Source organism: Mercenaria mercenaria, chromosome 12 (assembly GCF_021730395.1).
Source record: "Mercenaria mercenaria strain notata chromosome 12, MADL_Memer_1, whole genome shotgun sequence".
In the NCBI taxonomy this organism is placed as follows: Eukaryota; Metazoa; Mollusca; class Bivalvia; order Venerida; family Veneridae; genus Mercenaria; species Mercenaria mercenaria.
The window spans coordinates 41259927-41284808 of NC_069372.1; the positions used below are offsets into that span (position 1 = coordinate 41259927).

General features: G+C 33.2%; 2 protein-coding genes across 2 annotated transcripts; both read right to left on the reverse strand.

The window, feature by feature from the left end:
- Positions 1–3797: 3797 nt before the first annotated feature.
- LOC123535221 (acetylcholine receptor subunit alpha-1-B-like) lies at positions 3798–5627 on the reverse strand. The gene has a single exon (XM_045317785.2). The coding sequence runs from the start codon at positions 5549–5551 to the stop codon at positions 4304–4306; it is 1248 nt and encodes a 415-aa protein (XP_045173720.2). The 5' UTR covers positions 5552–5627; the 3' UTR covers positions 3798–4303.
- A 17586-nt stretch (positions 5628–23213) lies between these two features.
- On the reverse strand, positions 23214–24461 carry LOC123533284 (acetylcholine receptor subunit alpha-1-B-like). The gene has a single exon (XM_045314927.2). It carries the CDS (start codon positions 24459–24461, stop codon positions 23214–23216), a length of 1248 nt encoding a protein of 415 aa, XP_045170862.2.
- Positions 24462–24882: the final 421 nt, after the last annotated feature.

A 24882-nucleotide genomic window follows, 5' to 3' on the forward strand; every position in this document is an offset into this window, starting at 1 on the left:
AAATCTTCTACATATATGTAGTTCGTAATACGTCATTTAAAGCACGAGGATCATCTTACACCCCGGGGTGTAAGATGGATTTTTCCAGCACCGGTAAAATTACCGGAAATCCCCGTCTGGTATGCAAGAATTATTCGTATATTACGAGGACCATATAAACAGGACCATATAAACATGTGTATTGAAAAAAGCAACACAATTTTATATCCAAGCACCTTGATTTATTTGCAATATCTCCCGAAAAAAAATCTTTTTGCATACTTACTGAGATGGACTTCTGTTTGGTTTTATTACGACCCGTTGATGTTATCATGTTAAAATGAAATGATTGGGTTAACGTTTTTGTGTCAATGACAGTCAAAAAGTTATTTGCAGACAAAATTTCAGTGAAATATATAGAACATGTGGATGTTAGAAACCAACTTTAAACAAAATCAGATCGAGATCTAAAAACTACACGGGTAGTTACATGAATGTATATAACATCTATGTACACAACCATACATAGACACAGGGAACCAACTACTCTTTGATGCAGCCTTTCCATAACAAGGTTTGTCCTAAATATATCTTTACACAAATAGAAATCATGTATATTATATATAATGAAAAAAGAGTTTTGGTGGTGGTACCAGGAAGTTTTCAAAACAACACGACTAATTTTGAATTAATCTTTCCCACCCTATGCCACTTAAAAAGTGTTTAGTCAGGTTTTTTCCTATTGCAGAACAGTGAAACCAGTGCTCGGCGTATATCTTGCAAATTAGCATTGGTTTTACATCTTTCAATGTAATCCAATTATTTCTTTTAAAGTTAGTTGGAATTACATCTATTTGAACTTTTCATTACAAATAGAATAACTTTTTTCGTGTTTTAGCCAAAGAATGGAATTTATTGGACAAACAGTCATTTGCATTACGTCAAAAATAGTCCGAACGCTGAAACAATAACAAAACGATCGGCCTAAATTTGTTTGATCGGTGTTATCAGTTTAAAATTATAGTTAACTAAACGCGAGTTCAAACTTAACATGGATTCTTAGCTTGTCTTTGATATGAAAAGAAAACTGTGCTTGACAATCCATCAAATATTTTAAATACGCCGTGGACTGTTTCTTTTCTGTTGGTCAGCAACAGAATTTAATGCTCCGAAAAGACTGATTCGGGAGAAATCATGAAGTCATAAATACAAATTAATGAAAGAAGTCCGGCAACATGAGCAGTATAGGATTTAGAGTACAATATGAAATTTGTTTTCTGCCTGATCGTATTACGTATTAAATGTATGCCGTTTACAGAATTTGTAAACAGAATTTGTACAGGTATATAATAAATCGCCATATTGTACAAAACAAAAACTGACAGGAAGGAAACGCAAGTACTTCAAGTTTGCTACGCATAATATCCTTATTTGTAAAATTTACAGTTAACGCATTCATCTTCTTTTACTCAGTTATGTCACATGAAAGCCACTTTTATCTGCTTGCATTTTTTTTGTAACATAGGAACCCTAACTTTAATCACAAAAAATAAGATAGTGTTGGACAAAACATAATTTTATTCAAACTGTACAAAGACGTAGACAATTTAAAACGTAAACATTACCCTCATTTACGACAAATCTGAAAGCAATGGTTTGTTACTGAGTACATGTAAAACTGTTCAGGGGGAGCATTACTAGGCTTAAACATTTGTCTTGTTAATGATTTATCTAAACTACTTTAAACATCAATATTTTTCAGATCTTTCAATTCACTATTAGCATTGTACAAGCTTAAGTTTTGATGATATGAAGTTAAATTTTGAGACGGACATATAGTATGTCTGCAATGAGAACAAGACTGTTGCTGAGCAAATAAAGTTTCCTGTCCGAATAAGTTTTGGTCGCTATAGCATCAATTTAGATGTAGCCAGATCAAAAAGGCCTTCAATACTTTCATATTGCCCTTTTTGTAATGCACATCGTCACCTCAACGCAACAAAGTCGTAACTTATTATAAATTTAATATAAGTTACGACTTTGTTGCGTTGAGGTGACGACATGATTATAGTGTTGGACCGACAGGCAGACGAAAGAACAGATGAACGAAAAATAAAATGAGTGGACAAAATTAAATGATGTCCAAGTTATTTTCCTGTTTAAGTTCTGTTTTTCCTTCTACCTAAGAACGAAGTGTCGCTGAATACTAGAGTTCTCTCGGTAAGCAACAAATTTAGGAACACTATTTTCTGAAAAACGTGTAATTTATTTTCGTATTTTCTGCCAATAACGTGATATATATATATCAAGTGAGTCAAATAACAATATCTGAAAAAGTTTTCTGTAAGTTTAGTTTCGTCAATACGAAAGTACGCAGAGTTATTATGGACCCTTAAAATTTGAATTGTTTCTTTATTTATTGATAGATAAGGATAAATTAAGTTGGCATCAAAGCAACATTTTCGTGGAAAAAATGATTAAAAAAAAATTTCTTTTAAATTGTAAGTTTGCCCGATTTTTTACAATTTTAAAAAATAAACAAACAGTTTGGCCGTAAAATTGACATGCTTAAAGATATTTAAAACAGTGAACCGATCCTCCTTATATGCTCGCATACCGTTACAATGATCCAGATCTCGAAAAATGTTACCGCAATTCGCGAAAGGCCATGTAACGGATAAGCCGGATTAAACATTAGGTAAAGAGAACAAAGAAAGAAAAAAATGCATTGGAACGACTAGTGGCCAAACTATCTTGTTGGTTTGTTAAGAGTTTTCAAAAGTAATTGTTTAACTGTTTTATTTATATTTTGGATTGGAAACTTTTCATTTGTTTTTGTTTTAATCAGTAAGCAAGAACTGTTTGAAACAATTAGCGCTGTGAACTATGAACATAACCGGATATATCAATCCATGCTTTTACATTTCTTTTGCATTTTATTCTATACATATATTTTTAATTCTATACAGTGTCATATTTTTCTCTTCCAATCAGAGATTTGCATTTATACAACGTGACCGTCTAATACATTTCCATATTGGATACAGTGTACTAGACGATTAACTAAACGATTAAAAGAAACGTTTCTCTATACTTTGTAAACATACATAACCTGTCGGCTCGCCCAATGTTTTTTTTTAAGAACTAGTACTCTTTAAAATTTATCGCCGAACTGTAAAGAACTAGTATAATGGTCAGAGAAAAAACGCGGCTTTTTATATCTTATATAGAAAAATTCATTAACATTTCACAAATTTGCCTATACTTACTAAATGATGTCAAACAGAAATAAAATCTGGAAAGTAGATCCCTCGGAAGCACCGAGAACAAGGCAAATAGTTAAAATTGCAGACTCGATTTGATTGAGTCTGTTCATGGGAGACGCACTAAATTTCTTACATTTCTTATAAGAAAGGTTCAATAAATTTAATCACCTAATATAATCATAGGAAGTGATTGATCTAGAACATAGTTTATTGAAACCGTACAAACATTAATACAATTTAAGCCGTAAAGTTCATCCTCATGTGAGACAAATGTGAACGTAATTGTTAATTATTGTGTACATATTTGATCATTTTAACTACTCAAGGGAACCATTATTATTCTAAAATATTTATTTGAGTATTTACTCATTAATGATTTATCTTAACTACTTTAAACATCAGTATTTTTCAGGTTTTTTCAATTTACTATTGACATTTTACAAGCTTAAGCATTGATGTAACAATCAAGTAAGCAATGAATATTCAGATTACATAATCCAAACTACTTAATTGCATCGACTGTTCTTGCCATCGTAGTTTGTTTACCTCGAGGCTAAAGCAAGGGTAACTAGCACGTGTTTATCTAAAAATCTTAAGTACACTTAACAACATCGACTTTCTAATCTTGCCGGTGAAAGCGTTATTTGACCACTTTAGGGCTAAAGCATTGAAAACGCACGTGTTTATTTGATCTAAAATGCACTTAAAAGCATCGAGTAATTTCACTATTTTCAGCACAACCTACCTTAAAGTATTTATCCGGAAGAGCTGGCATGCATAAAACAACTAACAGCATGCAATAGGTGTTTAATTGTTAAAATGGATTTGAATCTATCATATAATCATTACAACTCTTTTTGAAGATATGGTATTGCTCTATTAAGATTTGTATGAAATTCCACATGTTCATAACGGAAACAATTGTCAGTAGGTTTATAATTGCAGCAAAGAAGCAATTTACCATAAACAGTAACTTTTAAAGAGTGTTTGTAAGATCTTATCCGCAACAACATTTTACTTGACAAAAGTCGTACACATAATGGCACTACATTTTGTATCTAGTACTGAATGCTTATCGTAAGACTTGCAGCAAGGATAATATGCCAGCAAACTGCAGATATAAGACACAGTTTGTCAACTGCTCTTGACACCATTTTCCATGTCACAGGTCGACATTCGATACCAACTTGAATGCGTTCGTGTGGCATATCATTCAAGCAAGCTACTGTATTTTCGTTTGATGCATCAGTTCCAATCTGATAATGCGCGTTTGTCTTTTTAACGCAGCAACCTTTGACGAATGCCTTTAGTATTCTCGGTACAGCCCTACTAGTCTCGTGGTGAAAGAGATTTAACGAGATAATGGTGACAAAGATATTGAATGCGCTTCCAAGAAGTTGCAGACCTAAGTAAATACTAAATGAAGCGACCTCATCAGAAGACTCTGGCATCAAACTGTTGACAGTGGTCAAAAATACAGCAAGTGTGATAAATATTGATATGGACAAAGTTACCCTCTCACCACTTTCTGATGGCAGTAGAAATGAAATGATATTTAAAACAGAGATACACAGAACTGGAATTATAACGTTCATAACGTGATAAAGAGATTTACGTTGCAGTTCAAAAAAAAAATACACGTGGTCAAAGGAATCTGTAACGTACATTTGTCTGACAAATTTCGCTTCACTTCCTTTAAGATCCCATTCACCACTTACTGTGAAAAACGTCATATCCGGTTTCTTTTGTGAGGTGTTTAAAACAAGTACAGATGTCGGATGGCTCCATGAAAGAAAATCAAATTCACACTTTTGTTTGTCAAATGGAAATTTTGTTATTGAAATTTTACATGCAACTGTATATGTTTTATATGGCCAGATAGTTACCAAACCATCACTTTTCACATTAGCTTTTCCGCCAGCTTGTCCAAAATCCGTCAGTTCATCAAACGTGTCCTGTAATGCAATATCTGGAATCCATAGATCAGTATTTTTAACACTGATTCTCGACACTCCTGGATATTTTGTAGAATCCCATCTAAGAAAGGCATCTATCCATTTTATTTCTAGAAAAGCCTTGATAGTTATTGTTTGCCTTTTCTCATCAATATTGTCTATAGACATCAAATGCATATCAAGTGTAACATTTAATGGCTGCGATTCGTTCTCTTGCGGCAAAACATTTGGATTATAGTCCGAAAATAAATCCTTGTGCAAGTTAACCTCCGGAAGGCTTACACCTATCGCCTGCTTCCAACACTGAATAAATGTAACAGCGAGAATCACAAGTGCATATATTTTCCTCATCTCTACTTTTGAGTTGTCAAATACGCAAGGTTACAATAAGCAGGCACAAAACAGATACTCCGATATGTGACAGGTAGTGCCGATACTCTAACACTGACAGACAGCTCAAATTGACTGACGGTTTTTAATCATACTCTTTCTCGTCTACAGATGATGTGTTCATCGATTGCTATCCGTAAAATAATACGTTTGCATTTCAATGTATGTATATTTAGAATGGAACTGATATATCTATACGAAGCTATAAAACATGTTAACGAAGCGACGTTACCTATTACAAAAAGCAAATTATTAGATTACTGGATTGAAAACAAAAGGCAAACCTCTTGGGTTGAAGTCTGAAGAGACCAGCGAGATGAGGACAAATAGATTCTACGGAGTTGATGTCATTAAATCAATTACTCATTGGAGAAGGCCTTAATTATTGTCTTAAAAACTTTTGGCCTAGCCCATTTGTATGTGTTTGTTTGAATTTGATGTTTGCATGTGCAGATGCATATAATACAATATGACAAAGTTATTTATTCATCGTTCTGGAGGCGGATGAATTGAAACGCCAGCTGTTAAAGCAAAAAACTTCACCTCAAATACGTTATATGTATTCAATAATTAACAGAATCTGTATTGGAAAATAAAAACAACTGTTAGTTGATTGCATTTTCGGATAGACGTTTTTGTAATAAACTCTTGTCGAAACTTTAAATGCCCCCCTGATAACTTTGTCAATATCTTTCATACTCCTATTAGTATATTTTTGAAATTCAATGCATATTTAGAAAAAAAATATATTAAGATAAACATTATCAAAGTTTGAACAAAATCAAGTAATTTTCTTATTCTACTGATTCGACTCAATTTCAAAACGTCACCAAATAAACATTTTTGCCGACAATGTCCAATCGAGATGATTTCATTATAAAGCGAGAAAGTTTATGTAAAAATAAAATTATTTCTTGATTCTGTCATATATTTGGAATAAATAAAAAAGTGTTCGATACATATATTTGACATAGATCAGTGAAAAGTCAATATATACACCTCTCCATATAGATAATATTTTATACGATTATATACAAACACTACTTCTTCATGATTTTTTTTATCACTTTTGATATATTTGTCTAAATATGTAAGAAATTTGTTAAATGTACAATTAGAATTTGAAAGATATCACCAACAATACAGAGGGAGCATTAGAAGTTTCGAATAGTACATTTACCTTTGAAAGAGTTTCTACTTTTCGAATAAAATACACAATATCTGGTTGATTTTGAACAAGAAGGGGTTTGGTCAATGATAGTCAGAAAAAGTTTTGAGTACTGAAAGGCAATTTCCGTATTACATTTGAATGGCTACCGCAAAATATCATTATATGTTTTATATCTGTTTCATTTTGTGAGCTAAAAATGCTCTTGTGATACAGGCAGTTTGCTAAAATAAGATCATCTCTCCAAATATTTAGATATTTTGCATGCCATTTGATATAAGATATAACTAAATATATCTAGGGATCTCATAACATGGAAGCTGTTGCTATTTTGCGAAACGAAATTTGTATCATTCAAACAGTATTCAATTTCATGATATACCTTTATAGATTCTGAAAAACAAATGCGGCTTGTAAATACGAAAGGAGAAAACAAATTCCATGTTGCACTGTAAATTATGCATTGTGCATGTTGCAGGATTATTTTCAATAATTGATTTCATGACCTGACCCAGTTGATCCGAGAGCTCACGGACCTTTATTGCAACAATTGAGGCCAAAAGAAGTTTATACATTTTTGGAAAAAATATTTCATATCCTCCAGGAAAACCCATTTCTTAAGTGTCAAAGCCGTGCCTATCTATATTTTGTTCACTTATGTTTGTGATAGGGGAGGTAAAACTCACTTGTAAAAATTTAGGGGGTAGGGTAAAGTTTACGACTACCAGTTTTTTCACTGTTTAATTACAGTAGTTATATGATTGTAAACGTATATATGTCAACCAATGTGAGCAAATAGAAATTCAACAAAAAGGAATGAAGGGCAAACTTGATATTTAAGGTCAAAGGTCAAATTTATGTACAAATCACAAAAATTGACATATTTGAAATTTATTTTTATTCTTAAAAATTAGTTTGTTTTAATAAGTCACTCAGCTTTATATATGTAATGCGTATATATCAGTCAAAGTCAGAAATGCAAATCTTATTGCAAAACGTCAAGGTCAATCCTGATAATTAAAGGTCAAAGTTCATTTTCATGCAAAAATATGAAAAATGTTACATTTACTTTTTCTAACGTTTTTAATATGTATTCACGTTATTAGTCTCTGAAGTTAATTCGTTTTAATGTCAGTATGTCAGGCAAAGTCAGCAATGCAAAAGTTACCCCAAAACTGCCAAGGATAAAGCTTATATCAAAGGTCAAAGGTCAAATTTGTGTGAAAAATTGCATGAATAGTTTCCTGTTTGAAATATAACAACTATTTCTGTTAATTCTTTGTAATTGCTTGTGATTTATTTTAATGTATATATGTCCCACAATGTCAGTAATAAAGATATTGTCTGAAATCAGACAAGTTCAAATGTCATATTAAGAGTCAAAGTTCATTTTCAAGTAAAAGAATGAAAAAACGGCTCTTTAACTTTTCTTTTTGTTAATGATATTTTGTCGATATTAATCATCAATATCAGTTCATTTTAATGTATAAAATGTAGGCACATATTATTTCAAAACATTCAAGGTCAACCATACTTTCAAAGGTCAAAGGTAAAAAAGTGAGTAAAATATTGCAATAATATCACCTGTTTGTAATATTTTTATTGTTTAAAAGTATTTGTTTTGTCATTTTAGTAACTGTTCGTTGTTCATTTTACTGTATATGTCAGACGTTGTCATGGAAGAGAAAATAAGTCAAGGTCGAACCTGGTATTAAAGGTCTGGGGTCATTTTTGTGTAGAGATCAAATTGTAGCATACTTACTCATTACTTTGTTCAAAAATAATAGCGCTTGTTAAAAGTTTCTGTTAGCAATTTATTTTAATGTATACATGTCAAGCAAGGGCAGGAATGTATGTCTTATCCAAATAAGACAAAGCCGTAACCTATTATCAAAGGTCAAAGGTCAAATTTGCGGGAAAATTAGCCAAAAAGCAGTATCTTTGCAATGATTTCTCATTATTTTTTGAGGGTATTTCAAAACTATTAACTAATTATTATTCATTTTAAAGTATATATAACAGATGATATCATTTTTGAAATAATAATGAAAAATCTGACATTAAAGGTCAAAGGAAAGGGCCTTCAAAAAACTCGCCATTATGAAAAAACTGGCTGGAACAAGTTGGATGTAAATACAAAGATCCTCTGCAAGTCTACACAATTCAACGTACGGCCCATAGCAGAGTACGCATCAACCTCATTGGTGACTGCTTCCAAAACTAGTAAAGATAAACTGGACAAGGTTAAATTTCAGGTCTGAGGATAATCCCGGGGCAATGAAAAAAACTCCAATAAATTAAATGGAAAAGACAGCCAACCCTGAGCCATTAGAGACAAGACGAGCGTACAAAGCTTTTGTGTCACAGAGGAGGCAAAGAGACTACCATCTCACCCACTCCACTCAAAACTCGAAAGCAGGACCAAGAACAGACTGAAAAGACAGAATCTTAACCATATCGTCAAAGAACTTTAAAAGGGGAAAGCAGCAGCACTGGACACAGAGGCAGAGCAGCTCGAGCCCAATGAATGGGTTCCCAGACAATGTGCTCCCAAGGTCATCAGATTGGTGGTGCCAGGAGTAGAAGAAAAGGGAGAGCAACATCAGGCTTACCAACAATCTCTTACGCTAGAAAGGATCAATAACCGCTAACTAGCACACTCTTGGATCCAAGCATATACCAATGGATCAGTGGAAAATGCAGTTCAGAAAGCTGAGAGTGGTTCCTACATCAAATTTTCAGACAGCTCCGCCTTCATATTCTCTCATCAAGTCGGCAAGAGATGCTCCAACAACAGATCCAGATGCAAACCCTCACATCGGCGACACTCGAATTGTATGAGCAAGGAGAAAAGGGACAATATATTCCTAACAGACCCCAAGTCAGCTCTTCAGGCTCTCTCAGCTGGTCCATCAGAAAACTTAAACAGCTGTTAAAAAAACCATCAATCTCCTGCCTGAGAACAACAATGTAGCATTACGATGGATTCCTGCACATATGGCCATAGCTGGAAATGAAGCTGCACACAAACTTGCAAAGACAGCAACCATGCAAATACAGCCCCAACCTCCAACTTCATACAGAGAAGCTCAGACTCTGTGAAAGAACAGCTTTGCGTCAGACTGGAAGAACATAAATGGAGGTGCAAAATCAGGACTGTCTACACAAGCTAAACAGCCAATTAACTGTCTTTCATCTGCGCACTGAAGACTGTCGCCTGAGAAAACATATGAAGAAACTGGGAGTTGCAGAGAAAGCTAAATGTCAGTGCGGATCAGAGGAACAAACACCGTTTCACAGTCTACAGAGCTGTTTCTATCTGGAAGAAGCACGCCAGAAGGTTTGACCAACATACATCCCATATGAGACCAAGCCGTGGAGAGATGCCAGCGACCTGCAGAATACGGCGCAGTTCATTGCCGCATCTAATCATAAGATATAAAACGGCCATAAGAAGATGGAAGGCAGTAAGGAAGTAAGTAAGTAAAGGGTAACATTAAAATGAATTAACATCAAGTTATAACAAGATATGTTTGAACATAGAAATAAAATAGCAGTGCTATCTTTTGAATTTATTACCCGAAAATGAATTTTAAACTTTAACATCAGGGCTGATTTAGACTCATGTCTTATGATATCTTCATTGTTGACATTGACCCATATATATATATACATGTATGAAACTTCAAGGAATAACCATAAGATATTAATAATGACAAAATACCTTTAAACAATGTGCAAAAATGCATATTTTGCGATTTTTCACGCAAATTTCACCTTTTACCTTTGATATAAGCTTTACCAATCACTGTTTTTGAAATTAGATCTGCATTGCTGACATTGATTTACAAATAAACATAAGACAAAATTATTTTCAATGAATAAAATGACAAGATAATTTGTAACGAAGAAGAAATTAAAAATGCTGTATTTTGAATTTTTACATGAAAATTGCATTTGACCTTTAATGTCAGGTTTGACCTTGACTTATTTTTCATTATTATTTCAACAGTAATATTGTCAGTTATATATACTTTAAAATGAATACTGATCAAGTTTAGTAGTTGTGACAAAAATAACCTACACAATAAAGAAAAATCATTGCAAAATTCTTGTTATTTTGCGAATTCTACACAAATTTGACCTTTGACCTTTGATAATAGGTTTGCCTTTGTCTTATAAGATTAAGACCTACATTGCTGACCTTGCTTGACATGTATACATTAAGGAAAATTGCTAACAGTGAATTATAACAACAAGCTATTTTTGATGAAAGTAATGAGTAAGTATGGTAAATTTTGTGATTTCTTTTATACAAAAGTGACCCCTGACCTCCAATACCAGGTTTGACCTTGACTTATTTTCTCTTCCATGACATCGTAGGACATATATACAGTAAAATGAACAATGATCAGTTACTAAAACGACAAAACAAATACTTTAAAACAATAAAAATTATTACAAAAATGTGATATTATTGCAACATTTTACTCACTTTTTTTGCCTTTGACCTTTGATATTATGGCTGACCTTGAATGTTTTGAAATTATATGTGCATACTAGACACCGCCTAACATTTATACATTAAAATGAACTGATATCGTTGACTATTACCGACGAAATATTATCAACAAGAAGATAAGTTAAAAGCCGTTTTTTCATTCTTTTACTTGAAAATGACCTTTGACCCTTAATACCACATTTGAACTTGTCTGATTTCAGACGATATCTTCATTACTGATATTGTGGGACATATATACATTAAAATAAATCACGAGCAATTACTAATAATGATTAGAAATAGCTGTTATATTTCAAACAGGAAACTATTCATGCAATTTTTCACACCAATTTGACCTTTGACCTTTGATATAAGCTTTACCCTTGACAGTTTTGGGGTTTCATCTGCCCTACTGACTTTGCCTGGCATACAGACATTAAAACAAATTAACTTCAGTGACTAATAATGTGAATACATATTAAACAGATTAAAAAAGTAAAGGTAACATTTTTCACATTTTTGCATTAAAATGAACTTTGACCTTCTATTGTCAGGGTTGACTTTGACGTTTTGCAATAAAATTTGCATTTCTGACTTTGGCTGATACATACATATTACATAAGTTAAACTGAGTGACTTATTATAACAAACTAATTTTTAAGAATAAAAATAAATTTCAAATATGCCAATTTTTGTGATTTGTAGATAAATTTGACCTTTGACCTTAAATATCAAGGTTGCCCTTCATTCTTTTTGATGAATTTCTTTTTGCTGACATTGTTTGACATATATACATTTACTGACAATAAGATAGTTACTGTTATTAAACAGTAAAAAAGTGGTAGTCGTAAACTTTACCCTACCCCCTAAATTTTTACAAGTGAGTTTTACCTCCCCTATCACAAACATAAGTGAACAAAATATAGATAGGAACGGCTTTGACACTTAAGAAATGGGTTTTCCTGGAGGATATGAAATATTGTTTCCAAAAATATATAAACTCCTTTTGGCCTCAATTGTTGCAATAAAAGTCCGTGAGCTCTCGGACAAAGTTCTTTAAACAGCGCACACCAAAATCGACATCATCGATAAAACTTACGTTCAGTGGTTAAAAAGCAACTACAACAACAACAATTAACAAACCAAATGTTGGAAGTATATAATGAAAGGGTCATTATACCAGCAGCTATGGGATATTGTATTCAGTTCTCATGTTTTGGCCAGGCCGGATCACACCCGTCGGTTGTGGGTCTCGTATCATCCGACATTATTAGTTACACTGCTCGTTGGTGACAGGATACGGGATATACGCTGTCGAGGAAATTCATATTAGGTGAGAGCAAAGCTCAAGCCTGTCACCAGCAAGCTGTGTTATGATTTTATCTTGCCGACTACCCTTTACTTCCATGCTATAATCGACACATTTCGTAAATTAAGAAAGCTCTAATTACAGTGCTGACTGGAACCTGCAATCATTTGTTTGTTCATCATGTTTTGTTTATAGGTGGCTAAGGTGGAATGCACCCAATTGTTTTTGCTGAATTTCGTCCTGACATTTATACTGTACAAAATTCAGGATATATGCGATTGAGTTCAGATTTTATTTTGTCACCATATTGTTCGACTTTTTGTTATTGTTTCAGAAACATGGCCCCTGATGTCACTTTTTGCGCAACGCCCAGTTCCGAATGCTCTCGGCATTTTCCCTTTCATGTGCTCCGAATGTCATATAAATGAAAAATACAAAATAATTGTCACTTTGCATTCAGAAAATGCTATTCAATGGTACACAATTTAAAACCTCATTTATACAGGCTATGAACTTGTTTTGATCAGAAACACAGAACGTTCTGTTCCATCTTTTCGAAAATCATCAGAAACTTCTTCCTGGTAAATTCTTTATCTTGCTCGTAGATTAAATGATCCTATAACGAACTGCTGAGTAACATGTTAATTTCTTTGCAACTTAAAACAAAACCGCGGTCTCACTAAAAACGTTGATGTTTCTTGTTGATTTTTACAATGGTTTTCGCAAAGATTGTCTTAACAAAGGACATGCTAAGTTTGAGTCAATAGTATTTTGACTGTCAATGTTGAATCGCACTGTGGTGTGTGCTAAATTTCATTAGAAGGCTCTAATAGATTATATATTATGGAAACACATGCCAATTAGTTGTTTGTTACATTTTCCCCTTCAAATTGGAAAGCGTTTGTAACGGGGAACTGGAGGTAAACCGGTGTTTATGTACAAATTTCTCCGAGGTGTATTGGTCAAGAAGGTAGGAGAGTTTTTAATGTCGAGGCTTCCTGGGTTGGGTTCTTGACTAGGACTTTTTTTCTTGTTTTCGCATTTTTTAAGATGAACTCATGTTCTAATGTCCATAATATGACAAAACTTCATTTTGAAAGAAAGGTCATTTTCATCCGATATCTGGAGTCTTTTCCCTTTAAATCATTTCGCTTAACGTTATTACTTAATGTCACAGATAGAGCCCTATCTTTACATTGACACATGCACATACACATGTCACAGAATATTAATAATTTGTTTATGCCACACAGATCTGAGGTACCTTAACATTTTAGGGCAACTTGTGACCAAATAATGTTGATATACTTTCTGGTCATTTGGGATAATGGAGTCCATTCGATACCTATATTACATAATTCCGCTTTGCTAACATTTTGCTTTGTTGCATTCTATGCTCTCAAAGGATCTTCTTACAGATTTTATGAAAAATCACAACAACAATATTTAGGTGCCGTAAGGCGACCGTAAAAATTTTCCAAGTACTTGAATTCAGAGTTGTTACATTTTCTGGTCCTTTGGGATCATTGAGTCCATTAAATGTCTATGTAAAAGAATGACGCTTTGCTATTGTTTTGTTTTGTTGCATTATAGTCTTCCAAAGGATTCTTATAGGCGACCCGGTGGTCTAGTTGTAACGCGTTTGACTCCGGGGTCAAGAATCCTGTCCCAGATACTGGAAATTTCTGAGATGCTGAGATGCTATTGAATGTTTCAGAGGCCAGTACTGGTTCTTCCCAAGGCTTTCTCATGTATCGGTGCTATACCCTGGGCACGTTAAGGAACCAGAACTTCTATTTGCAAAGAGCTAAGCTAGATTAGACAGACAGGCCTGTGTCTAAAGGGGTCTAACTCTTTCTGTTCTAGGGGCTTTGACTCACTCTGTCAGATTGCTGTGTCTGTTCTAGTAGAAGATGAATTTGGCGCACTTAGTGGCTGCCTTTGCGTTATGTAAAGCGCCGTTGAACGTGTTTATCATGAAAAGGGCGCTATAAAAATTTGGCATGATATATATAATATACAGATTTTATTAAAAATAAACTCTTAGTCTAGTTTTCCTACGGAGATAACCTTGTAATTCTTTGCAGTTTCTGTCAGTTGTAACTGTGTTTTTGTTTTCATTTCACATTTCATGACATTTGCCATTTCCACAAAAATTAGCGCTTAAATATGCGCAGGATACTGCCATATGCTATCCTCAGAGGATATTTTAGACCTCATTGCCATCCATTAACAGGCCCATGGTTCGGTGTGTTTTGCTTAAAAACCACTGTACTACAGTGTGTCCGACTTTTCCGTAGCACATTGTCTTCCTGATCTCTCTTCAAATGTTACAAAACCATATTACCTGTACACATCAATCTCCCGACCGGTAGTGAAAATAGGACATTTTTCTATGTTTTTAAAATGGCTTGATTAGTTTTGAATTTATCGTAAAAACGGTTTTGATTTTAAATTTTGGTCCTTTTAAGGTATTTGGGTAAATAAGTGTGTTTTTTTATAACAAAGCAAAAAACAGTAAGAATCAAAGCAATATTTCTATATTAAAATTGAAGTATCGAAGATATTTTTTCGAAATGTTAACTGCCAGATTTTGGCACAGGGATAATAAATATTTTTGTATCAGATCGATATCATCAAAAATATCTTAAAACATACAAAAATCCAACTACCGCCCTCGAATACCTTTTGCATAACGTTAACTTTTATCTAGTTCTTGCAAAATAAAGCCACAATGCACAAAAAATTTCTGTAAGGGATAATGCGGACCTAACAGTAAAAAGGTTGTGTTAATTACTCTGACTATCACGTTTTCAGAAATCTGAATAATTTACCAGTCACTCTTTTCAACAAAAGAACATATTCAGTTTCAACCTTAAAATGAGCAACTTTGAAAGTGTATTGAGATTGTGAATTTGCTCTAGATTTATCATAAAAGCTTAACTGCTATTCTCAACTAAGGTACATCAACTCTACCACTTTAGATCAAAGTTAAGCTAGGAAGCTACTGTAAACGTAGAAATGGGTTCGCGCTATTTAAGTTAGCGACTTTCACGGTTGATGTGTATCCGCGAACCAGCCAGTTATCATGAAAACGCGAAAGTTTGTAGTTTTCATTGTACATGGCAACAATGATGTGACTTGCCGTTTATCTTCTAAGCCAGTAATAGAAACCTGCTTGACACCTGAAAAGTTTGACATGACTGTTTTATTAATTGAGATGATTTAATAATGTAGAAATTTCTTATTATAGTATATTTATATTATATACTTATATCAAGGATAAAGTAATTTAAGCAAAATTGTGATACAAACAAATATAGTGGTCTGTTTTCTTGTACTAGTATACAGTGATTTGTGATTACGAACGGTATATTGTGGAACGTGAATTTCACTCACAATCACAAAGTAGGGTAGATTGAAAATGTGTAAAGGATAAGTGACCAGTTACTAGTATGTTCCCAATTTATGTGCAGCCTTACCTGTAATTTTACCTGCTACCTGCGACCGTTTGTTATGTGCTTAAGCTATTAAGTTTTAGCGTATTTCGCGACCGGCGTATTCCTCGAATCTTTGTAGCCGCTAAATCGTCTGTTGTCATAAAAACGCGAAATAAAATGTTAGCGAACGTTTCTAGGTTTACAGTATTCCATATGAAGTGCCGGTAACCAGAACTGCTAAACAAGTGACAAGGAAAGTCGAAACCAGTCTACTTAAGATGACCGTGACTTGAAAACATGTTGTCACAGTAACTTTCAGAACAGTAATGAAGAAAAAAAAACACTTTTATAATATATAACGCTTTATGAAAATTAAACCGATTTTCAAAAGTATTCTGCTTTTTTTATATTTTCTGTTGTATTTAAGAAGTATGTAAACCTGTGTATTTTGCTAAGGATTAATATATTAGCAGACAAAACAAAACGGGTCAAACAACGTACGACAAAGAAAAGATATAGCTCAGTAATGTGAATAAGATGTCCCCAATGTCATCAGTTTTTCGGCGACGCCGTCTAAATTCGTTTTCGTTACCTATGCCACGTGACTTCAGTTTGCAAATCAAACTGCTTGATAACGCATTATAGATAATTTATCAAAATGGAAGATTTATGCAACACTCTGCCTGATTGGACGAGAGTGTCAATTTCTTTCACTCTGTTGATGGTGCTACGCTGAGTGAAATGTAGACAAAGCGTTTATCCTAAACGACGCTGTTCACAAGCTAACTTTGGCTCAGTATATTTAGCAAGAATATTGATATATCTCAAAATGATAAGTAAGTTTAATAAATATGATAAAAAACTTTTCAAATACCAACATATATCAAATGAAAGAAAGAGCTGAATACGGTCTGCGTATCACATGAATAAGGGTGTGATAAGAGTCTTTTATGTAGAAAAGTGCTTTTTAAAAGATTTTCCTTGTTACAATTGTCGTCTGTATATGAAAAGGTTTCTTGCTTTTGTGTCTTATTCAGATTACATATTAAAATGAGTACCTGTTTGCTATAAATTATTTAACTGATTTATTATATATGAATATTTTTCTTTAGTATGGTATGCAAATATTGAACTCAGTTGAAATCTGTTTCATTATATATATGCTATATAATGACCGAATCTCATTACACTGAAATGAAGGTACACTGCATACAGTTTATCTATGTGATATGACTACGGTCAATCTTTGGTTATGAAACAGAAATATTGAAATAATTACAATTGTATGTTTTGCTTGACCTTCACTTTTTTTATAGGTGTGACGTCATTGTCCAAAGATTCGTGAATAGCGAATATGCATTTGTTAAAGCGGGATCAGTTGGCTTATTTTAGAAATAAATAAAATAATAAATAAAAAAATCCTTTAATTGATTTTTTCTCGTGTATTCTAATCAAACTTGATTTGTAGCATCTTTATTGGGCCCGCAGCCAACTTTGTTCAGCTGGGACATTTGACCCCTTTTAGGGGCTGCTAGAGCTAAAACTAGAAATGCGTTTGACTTCATCTCAGTGTTGTAATATTTTCTGGTTCTTCGGGATCATTGATTTCAATTCATTTAGATTTGAAGATTGAATACCGCTTAAGCTGGTGCTAGGGGCGTGGGCAGTGTTGCATTTTCCATTACTGCTCATGAACAGACTCAGTCAAACCGAGTCTGCAATTTTCACTGTTTGCCTTGTTTTCGGTGCTTCCGAGGGATCTACTTTCCAGATTTTATTTATACAGCGTCTCATGAACAACTTGGTGGATCTTTGTCATACTTGGTCTGGAGCATCATTATAAGGTCCTCTTCCAAATTTATTTATATAGGAACTTGGGCCCTATTAGGGACCACTATAGCTAAAAGTAGATATACCTTTCTTCGCATTAACCACTAAAATGTTATGGATTTTTATCAAACTCGATGTGTAACAATATCGTAAGGTCTCCTGCTATTTTGTTACAAATGGGGATAGGGACCAATTTAGCTAAAAATATAAACACGTTTAATGACCTCTTCTCATGAACCGCTTCATGAATCTTCATCAAACTACTGCTGTAATTATTCGTCTAAGGATAAACAAAACAAAATTGCAACCCTACGAAACCTTTGCGAAAAATTAAAAGAGAACCATTTAAATTGTTAGAGTGCGGTGTTTAGTTTTGCAATTCGAAAAATGGTAGATGAAAGATGAATGTTAGATGAAAAATTCATAAACTTCTTTCCTTATTACAATTCGCCGACTATCATTTTTAAAGATATTTCTTGTTAATAATGAGTACCAAATACGTCTTACACACTATTCTCTGATTCAGGCAACCTTGTTACAATTGTTTTCTATAAAAATGATGTTTTTTTTTGTTTCATGACGTTTTTATATGGTTAAATGTGTATACCAATCTATCATTAATTTGAAACATGTAAGAGCATAAAACTGGCTTGCAAGCAGGTATCATATTATTTCACAAGGTTCCCTAAATCAGGCAGGAAATACTGTATAAAATTCAGTAAATCTTTTAGGCACTGGGGTTCTTCCGTAGATGTAAGTCTTGTTCAAAAGTGTTGCTTGGTAACACATTGTACCATCTTTTGCGCGGTAGTTTTTATCCTTATTAAGATATAAAGGCCAGGAACTGATGTGTTATTAAAAAGAGCTTTAAAATCGAATGAAGTGTCATCTAGTGGGACACATCACAATGGTTTGACAGATACATAGATCGAATATATTGACTGTGTATTAATATAGTTAAATGTAAACGACTTTGATATCAAGACATGCTTACAAGAACAGAGATGACTCTGATTCATTAAATGTAAAAATAGTGAATTAATCTGAAATTACTGTACATGTATATGTATTTGGTACAAAGTACCAGTTCAGAAACTATTATTATGCATTAAATTATTATTACTTGTTTGATTAAAGGCATAGGCATACTGGAACATAACAGCGATAATTTATGACGTCATCTGTGATATTTTTCGTGATATAGTAATTAAATTTTCTCATAGTGTAAACATACACTGTAACACGTTAGTAACAAGAGCAGAATCACTTTCGATCAGTGTGATATCCACGTCTGAAATACATTTAACGGATAAATTAATGTAATTGTTACCGTAATATATTTATCTAGAAGATACACAGGAACCAGTCATTTATTCGCATCTCATATCTTATCAAGTTAATCGTTAAAAATGCACCTTTTTCATTTGTTTTCACAATTCTGATAGATTAACAAGAACTTTCGTCTTTTTGATAAGTAATAAGTTTCCTTTATGTGATAGCTACCAAATCTGTTGAACTTTGTCCCTATATCATGGATATATTATATTTTATTGTGGAACACCACAATACAGTTCCTAAAGCCAGCGTACGCAAGCAAGGTGATCCAAGCCGCATTGTCAAACATGTTATCTAACCCATGACACACATATACTTGTCAAGTCCTCACATGATCCAAATTGGTATATCACAAGCTTGGTTACTGTTTTCAATTAAAACGTTTCTTTTTTCACAAAAGTATGGCCACCAAGTTCCAAATCGCCCTAGTTTCTTTCGTAGAACATACTCATAAAACAGACAAACATTAACATGCTCTTATGATAGATCAACACTTATAGAAAATCACCAAAAGCAGCATGCATGGATATTTTTACTAATATTTTGTTATTTCTCACTTCAAAGGTCCTCTTACGAACTTCTGATGTTACCGGTGTTATGATTATTGAAACGATGTAATTGTTTTAGTAAACTGTGTAGTCAACGCGGGTATAAGAAAAATTAGAAAAGTGGAAAACCACAGGTCGCCTTACACGACATAGATGGAAAACTAAATCAAATCAAAATTCAAGAACGAAAATCTTACATTCACAACGTAGCCTACATCATTGATTAGTTACTAGAGTTAAGCTGGTCATTTTAACGTTTAGAGTTGAACTAATTCCGAATTCTGAAGAAACGTCTACATCTGTGGCCGTTACTGTGGACCACAGAATTTCTAACCAAATTTATACATACATATTTCTAAAACAGACTCGTCGGCATTGGACTTAAAAGGTTTAAACACAATGTTACTGCAAATGGTGGGGTACTTCATGATATCAATATTTGCTCGAAATTCATAAAGAGTTACGTCAATTATTATGTTTCTTTAACTGCTTTTATGCAATGCATACATGTGAATAAGTGATACTAATATTTTGTTTAACTGATTTTATTGTAGATAAATATGCAGTACATTATGAAATTAAAATCTAAAGACAGCTGCCTTTAAATATGATCTAATTTTCAGAGTTTGGCTTAAAACTCATAAGGGTCTGAAATCGAACTCACTGCCAAAAGTACGACACGGACGACTAACGTGTTTACATTGGAATTATTTCGTATAGACTTAATCTAATGTTATTCTTTTGTTTGTTTACATTTCAAAATGCCATAATACTGTGCGATACCTATAACATATATAGCCAGGGTGAAAAAAACCTACTATTTATCCAGCTTTTTCGTAACCAGGTTTGTCTTTGATCTCTCTTGAAATATAAGACAATTCCATTTATATTGTACATCATTTAAAATAACTCTGATGGTGCTGATAGTAAATTTTCAAAACAACATGATTCGTTTGAATTTATCACCCAGAATTGCTTTTGGTTGGGTATTTTCTAATGTTATCTGACCTATGACACCAGTTTTAGATATATCGTTAACTTAATGTTAGTTTATTGTCGATATAAAAAAAATTTTGTTTATGAGAATCCGTCAAATATTGCCGAACATTGGTTATTTTTCTATCGGTAAGCAACAAATTAAGAAAAAGATTAATTCCCGAAAAACATATAATTTATTTCCGTATTTTCTGCCAGTATGTAATATGTATGAAGTGGGTTATAAATAAATATCTGAAAAAGTTTTGTGCAAGTCTAGTTTCGTCAATATGAAAGCACGCAGAGGTACATGTATTTTGGACCCTTAAAATTTGGATCGTTGCTTTATTTGTTGATAGATGTTTTTAACTTTAAGAATAAACTAAGTTGGCATAAAAGCAACATTTTCATGGAACAAAAATGTAAAATTTGTTAAAATATATCTTTTTAAATTGTAGGTTTGCCCGACTTATTACAATGTGAAAAATACATTTTGGTCGTAAAATTGACGAAGCATGTCAATCAGTGAACCGATCCTCCTTCTATGCTCGCAGACCGTTACAATGACGCATAGTTTAGATTTAGATCTCGAAAAATATTACCGCAATTTGCGAAACACCATGTAACGGATAAGCCAGATTAAATATTAGGTTAGGAGAACAAAGAAAAAAAAGAACGACTAGTGGCCAAATCATCTTTTTGGTTTATTGAGAGTTTTCCTATCAAAAATAATTTTTTAACTGTGTTGTTTGTATTTCGGACTGGAAACTTTTCATTTGTTTTCGTTTTAATCAGTAAGCAAGAACTGTTTGAAAGCACAACTACAAAAACATTCTAATTAAAGCTGTGAACCATGAATATGATCGAAAAATGAGATCCTGATTATGTCATACAAAATGTTTACTATATGATCTAACTCCTTATTAAATAAAACGGATATGAACATTTGCCATAATCAAGTGTAATAACTACTAATTTAAACAAAAGCAATATTTTTGAATATCCATAAATGCTTTCACGTTTTTGTTTTTGCATTTTATTCTATACATATATTTTTTTCTAATTCTATACAATGTCATACTTTTCTCTTCCAATCAGAGATTTGCATTTGTACCACGTGACCGTCTTTTCTATTTCCGTATTAGATACGGTATATTCCGTACTGAACGATGTTACAACATTGATTGACTTAAAGATTAAAACCGTTTCTATATACTTTTTATAGATACAGAATCTATCGGCTCACCCAATATCTTTTTTTAACCATTACCCTGCTAAAATTTTTAAATGAAGTTGTCCATCTTTCAATTTGGACACTACCATTAACTGTTAAAAGGTGTGCTTACCAAAAAGATACAGATTGAATGGCGAACAGTGCAGATCATGATCAGACTGCACGGATCTTCACTTGCCACCAGCAGGCTAAAGGTAAAAGAACTAGTATTCTTTCAAATTTATCGCCATACTGTAAAGAACAACCTTAATGTTCAGATGAAAACGCGGTTTCTTTGAGTCTGTTCTGCTTTTTATGCCCTATATAGTGAAATTCACTAAAATTTCTATGATTGGCCTACCTATGTTTACTAAACGATGTCAAACTAAAGACACGTTTTCTTGCATTTTTTAAAAAAGGTGCAAAAAAAATAATCACCTAACAAAGTCGTAGGAAGTGATTAATATGGAATATGGTTTATTCAAACTGTACAAAGATTTATACAATTTAAGCAGCAAAGTTCATCCGAATGTGAGACAAATGTAAAAGCAATGTTAATTATTGAGTACATATTTGGTTATTTTAACTACTCAGGGGGAACATTACTATTCTAAAATATTTATTTGACTAATTACTTATCAATGATTTATCTTAACTACTTTAAACGTCAATATTTTTCAGGTCTTTTAATTTACTATTGTCATTTTACAAGCTTAAGCATTGGTGTAACAATCAAGTAAACAATAATTTTTCAGATTACATAATCTAAAGTGTGCTTGATTGCATAGGCTGTTCTTGGCAATAAATTGTTGTTTGCCTACTTAGGGGCTAAAGCAGTGGTAACTAACACGTGTTCATTTTATAATCTAAAGTACACAAAACAATATATCGATTATCTGTTCTTTCCGTTGAAAGCGTTATTTGACCACTTCAGGACTAAATTTGGTAATCTAAAATGCACTTAAAGGCATCAATAATTTGTAAGAAGTAATTTCACGATTTTCATGACAACGTCCCTTAAAGTATTTATCAGGAATAGCTGAGTTGCATAAAACAACAAACAACATGTATTATGTTTATTTGAATATATCATTTACACATTAGAAGTCTTTTTGAAGTTATGGGTTTTCTCTATTAATATTTGTTTTAAATGCCACATCTTCATAACTGAATAGAACGGCAAAATTGTCAGTAGGTATTTAGTTGCAGCAAAGAAGCAATTTACCATAAACAATAACTTTTAAAGAGTGTCTTATCTACAACAACATTTCACGTAACAAAAGTTGTACACATCATTACAATGTCTAATACTGAACGCTTATCATCAGACTTGCAGCAAGGATAATATGCCAGCAAAGTGCGGATATAAGACACAGTTTATCAACTGCTCTTGACACCATTGTCCATGTCACAGGTCGACATTCGTTACCAACTTTAATGCGTTCGTGTGGCATATCGTTCAAACAAGCTATAGAATTCTCGTTTGATATATCAGCTCCAATTCGATAATGTGCGTTTGTCTTTGTAACGCAGCAAACCTTGACTAATGTTTTTAATAGTCTCGGAACAGCACTGTTAGCCTCGTGGTGATAGAGATTTAACGAGATAATGGTGACAAAGATATTGAATGCGCTTCCAAGAAGTTGCAGACCTAAGTATACACTAAATGAAGCGACCTCATCAGACGACTCTGGCATCAAACTGTTGACAGTGGTCAAAAATATAGCAAGTGTAAGAAATATTGATATGGACAAAGTTACCCTCTCACCACTTCCTGATGGCAGTAGAAATGAAATGATATTCAAAACAGAAATGCACAGAACTGGTATAATAACGTTCATAACATGAAACAGAGATTTACGTTGCAGTTCAAAAAAGAAATATACGTGGTCAAAGGAATCAATAACGTACATTTGTCTGACAAATTCCGCTTCACTGTCTTTAAGATCCCATTCACCACTTTCTGTGAAAAAAGTAATATCCGGTTTCTTTTGTGAGGTGTTTAAAACAAGTACAGATGTCGGGTGGCTCCATGAAAGGAAATCAAACTGACATTTTTGTTTGTCAAATGGAAATTTTGTTATTGAAATTTTACATGCAACTGTATATATCTTATATGGCCAGATAGTCACCAAACCATCACTTTTCACATTAGCTTTACCGCCACGTTGTCCGAAATCAGTCAGTTCACCAAATGTGTCCTGCAATGCAATATCTGGAATCCATATATCAGTATTTTTAACACTGATTCTAGAAACTCCTGGATATTTTGTAGAATCCCATCTAAGAAAGGCATCTCTCCATTTTATTTCTAGAAAAGCCTTGATCGTTATAGTTTGCCTTTTCTCATCAATATTTTCTATAGACATTAAATACATATCAAGTGTAACATTCAATGGCTTTGAGTTATTCTCTTGCGGCAACACATTTGGATTATAGTCCGAAAATAAATCCTTGTGCAAGTTAACCTCCGGAAGGCTTACACCTGTTGTCTGCCTCCAACACTGAATAAATGTAACAGAGAGAATCACAATTGCATATATTTTCCTCATCTCTACTTTTCAATTGTCAAATACGCAAAAGTTTTACGATAGTATATAGTCACTAAACAGATTCTCCGATATGTGATCAGATAGTGCCGATACTCCAAAACTGACAGACAGCTCAAATTATTGACAGACGATTTTTAAAGTCTGCTGATAATGTGTTTATCGATTACTATCAGTCAAATAATACGTTCGCATTTAAATGTGTATAGTTTATATATGAAATTGATAAAGCTATGAAACAATTTACCGAAGTGACATTAATAATGAAAAATGCAGATTACAGGATTTGAAACAAAAGGCATATCTCGTGGGTCGAATAATAGAGAGACCGCCGAGATGAGGACAAATAGAGTCTGTGGTGCTAATGTCATTAAATCAATTACTCATTGGGGAGGGCCTTAAAAACTTGGCCAAACCCATTTTG

Excerpts from the sequence above, each read along its gene's own strand:
- LOC123535221 (XM_045317785.2), bottom strand. The coding sequence starts at position 5,551 with ATGAGGAAAATATATGCACTTGTGATTCTCGCTGTTACATTTATTCAG.
- LOC123533284 (XM_045314927.2), bottom strand. The coding sequence starts at position 24,461 with ATGAGGAAAATATATGCAATTGTGATTCTCTCTGTTACATTTATTCAG.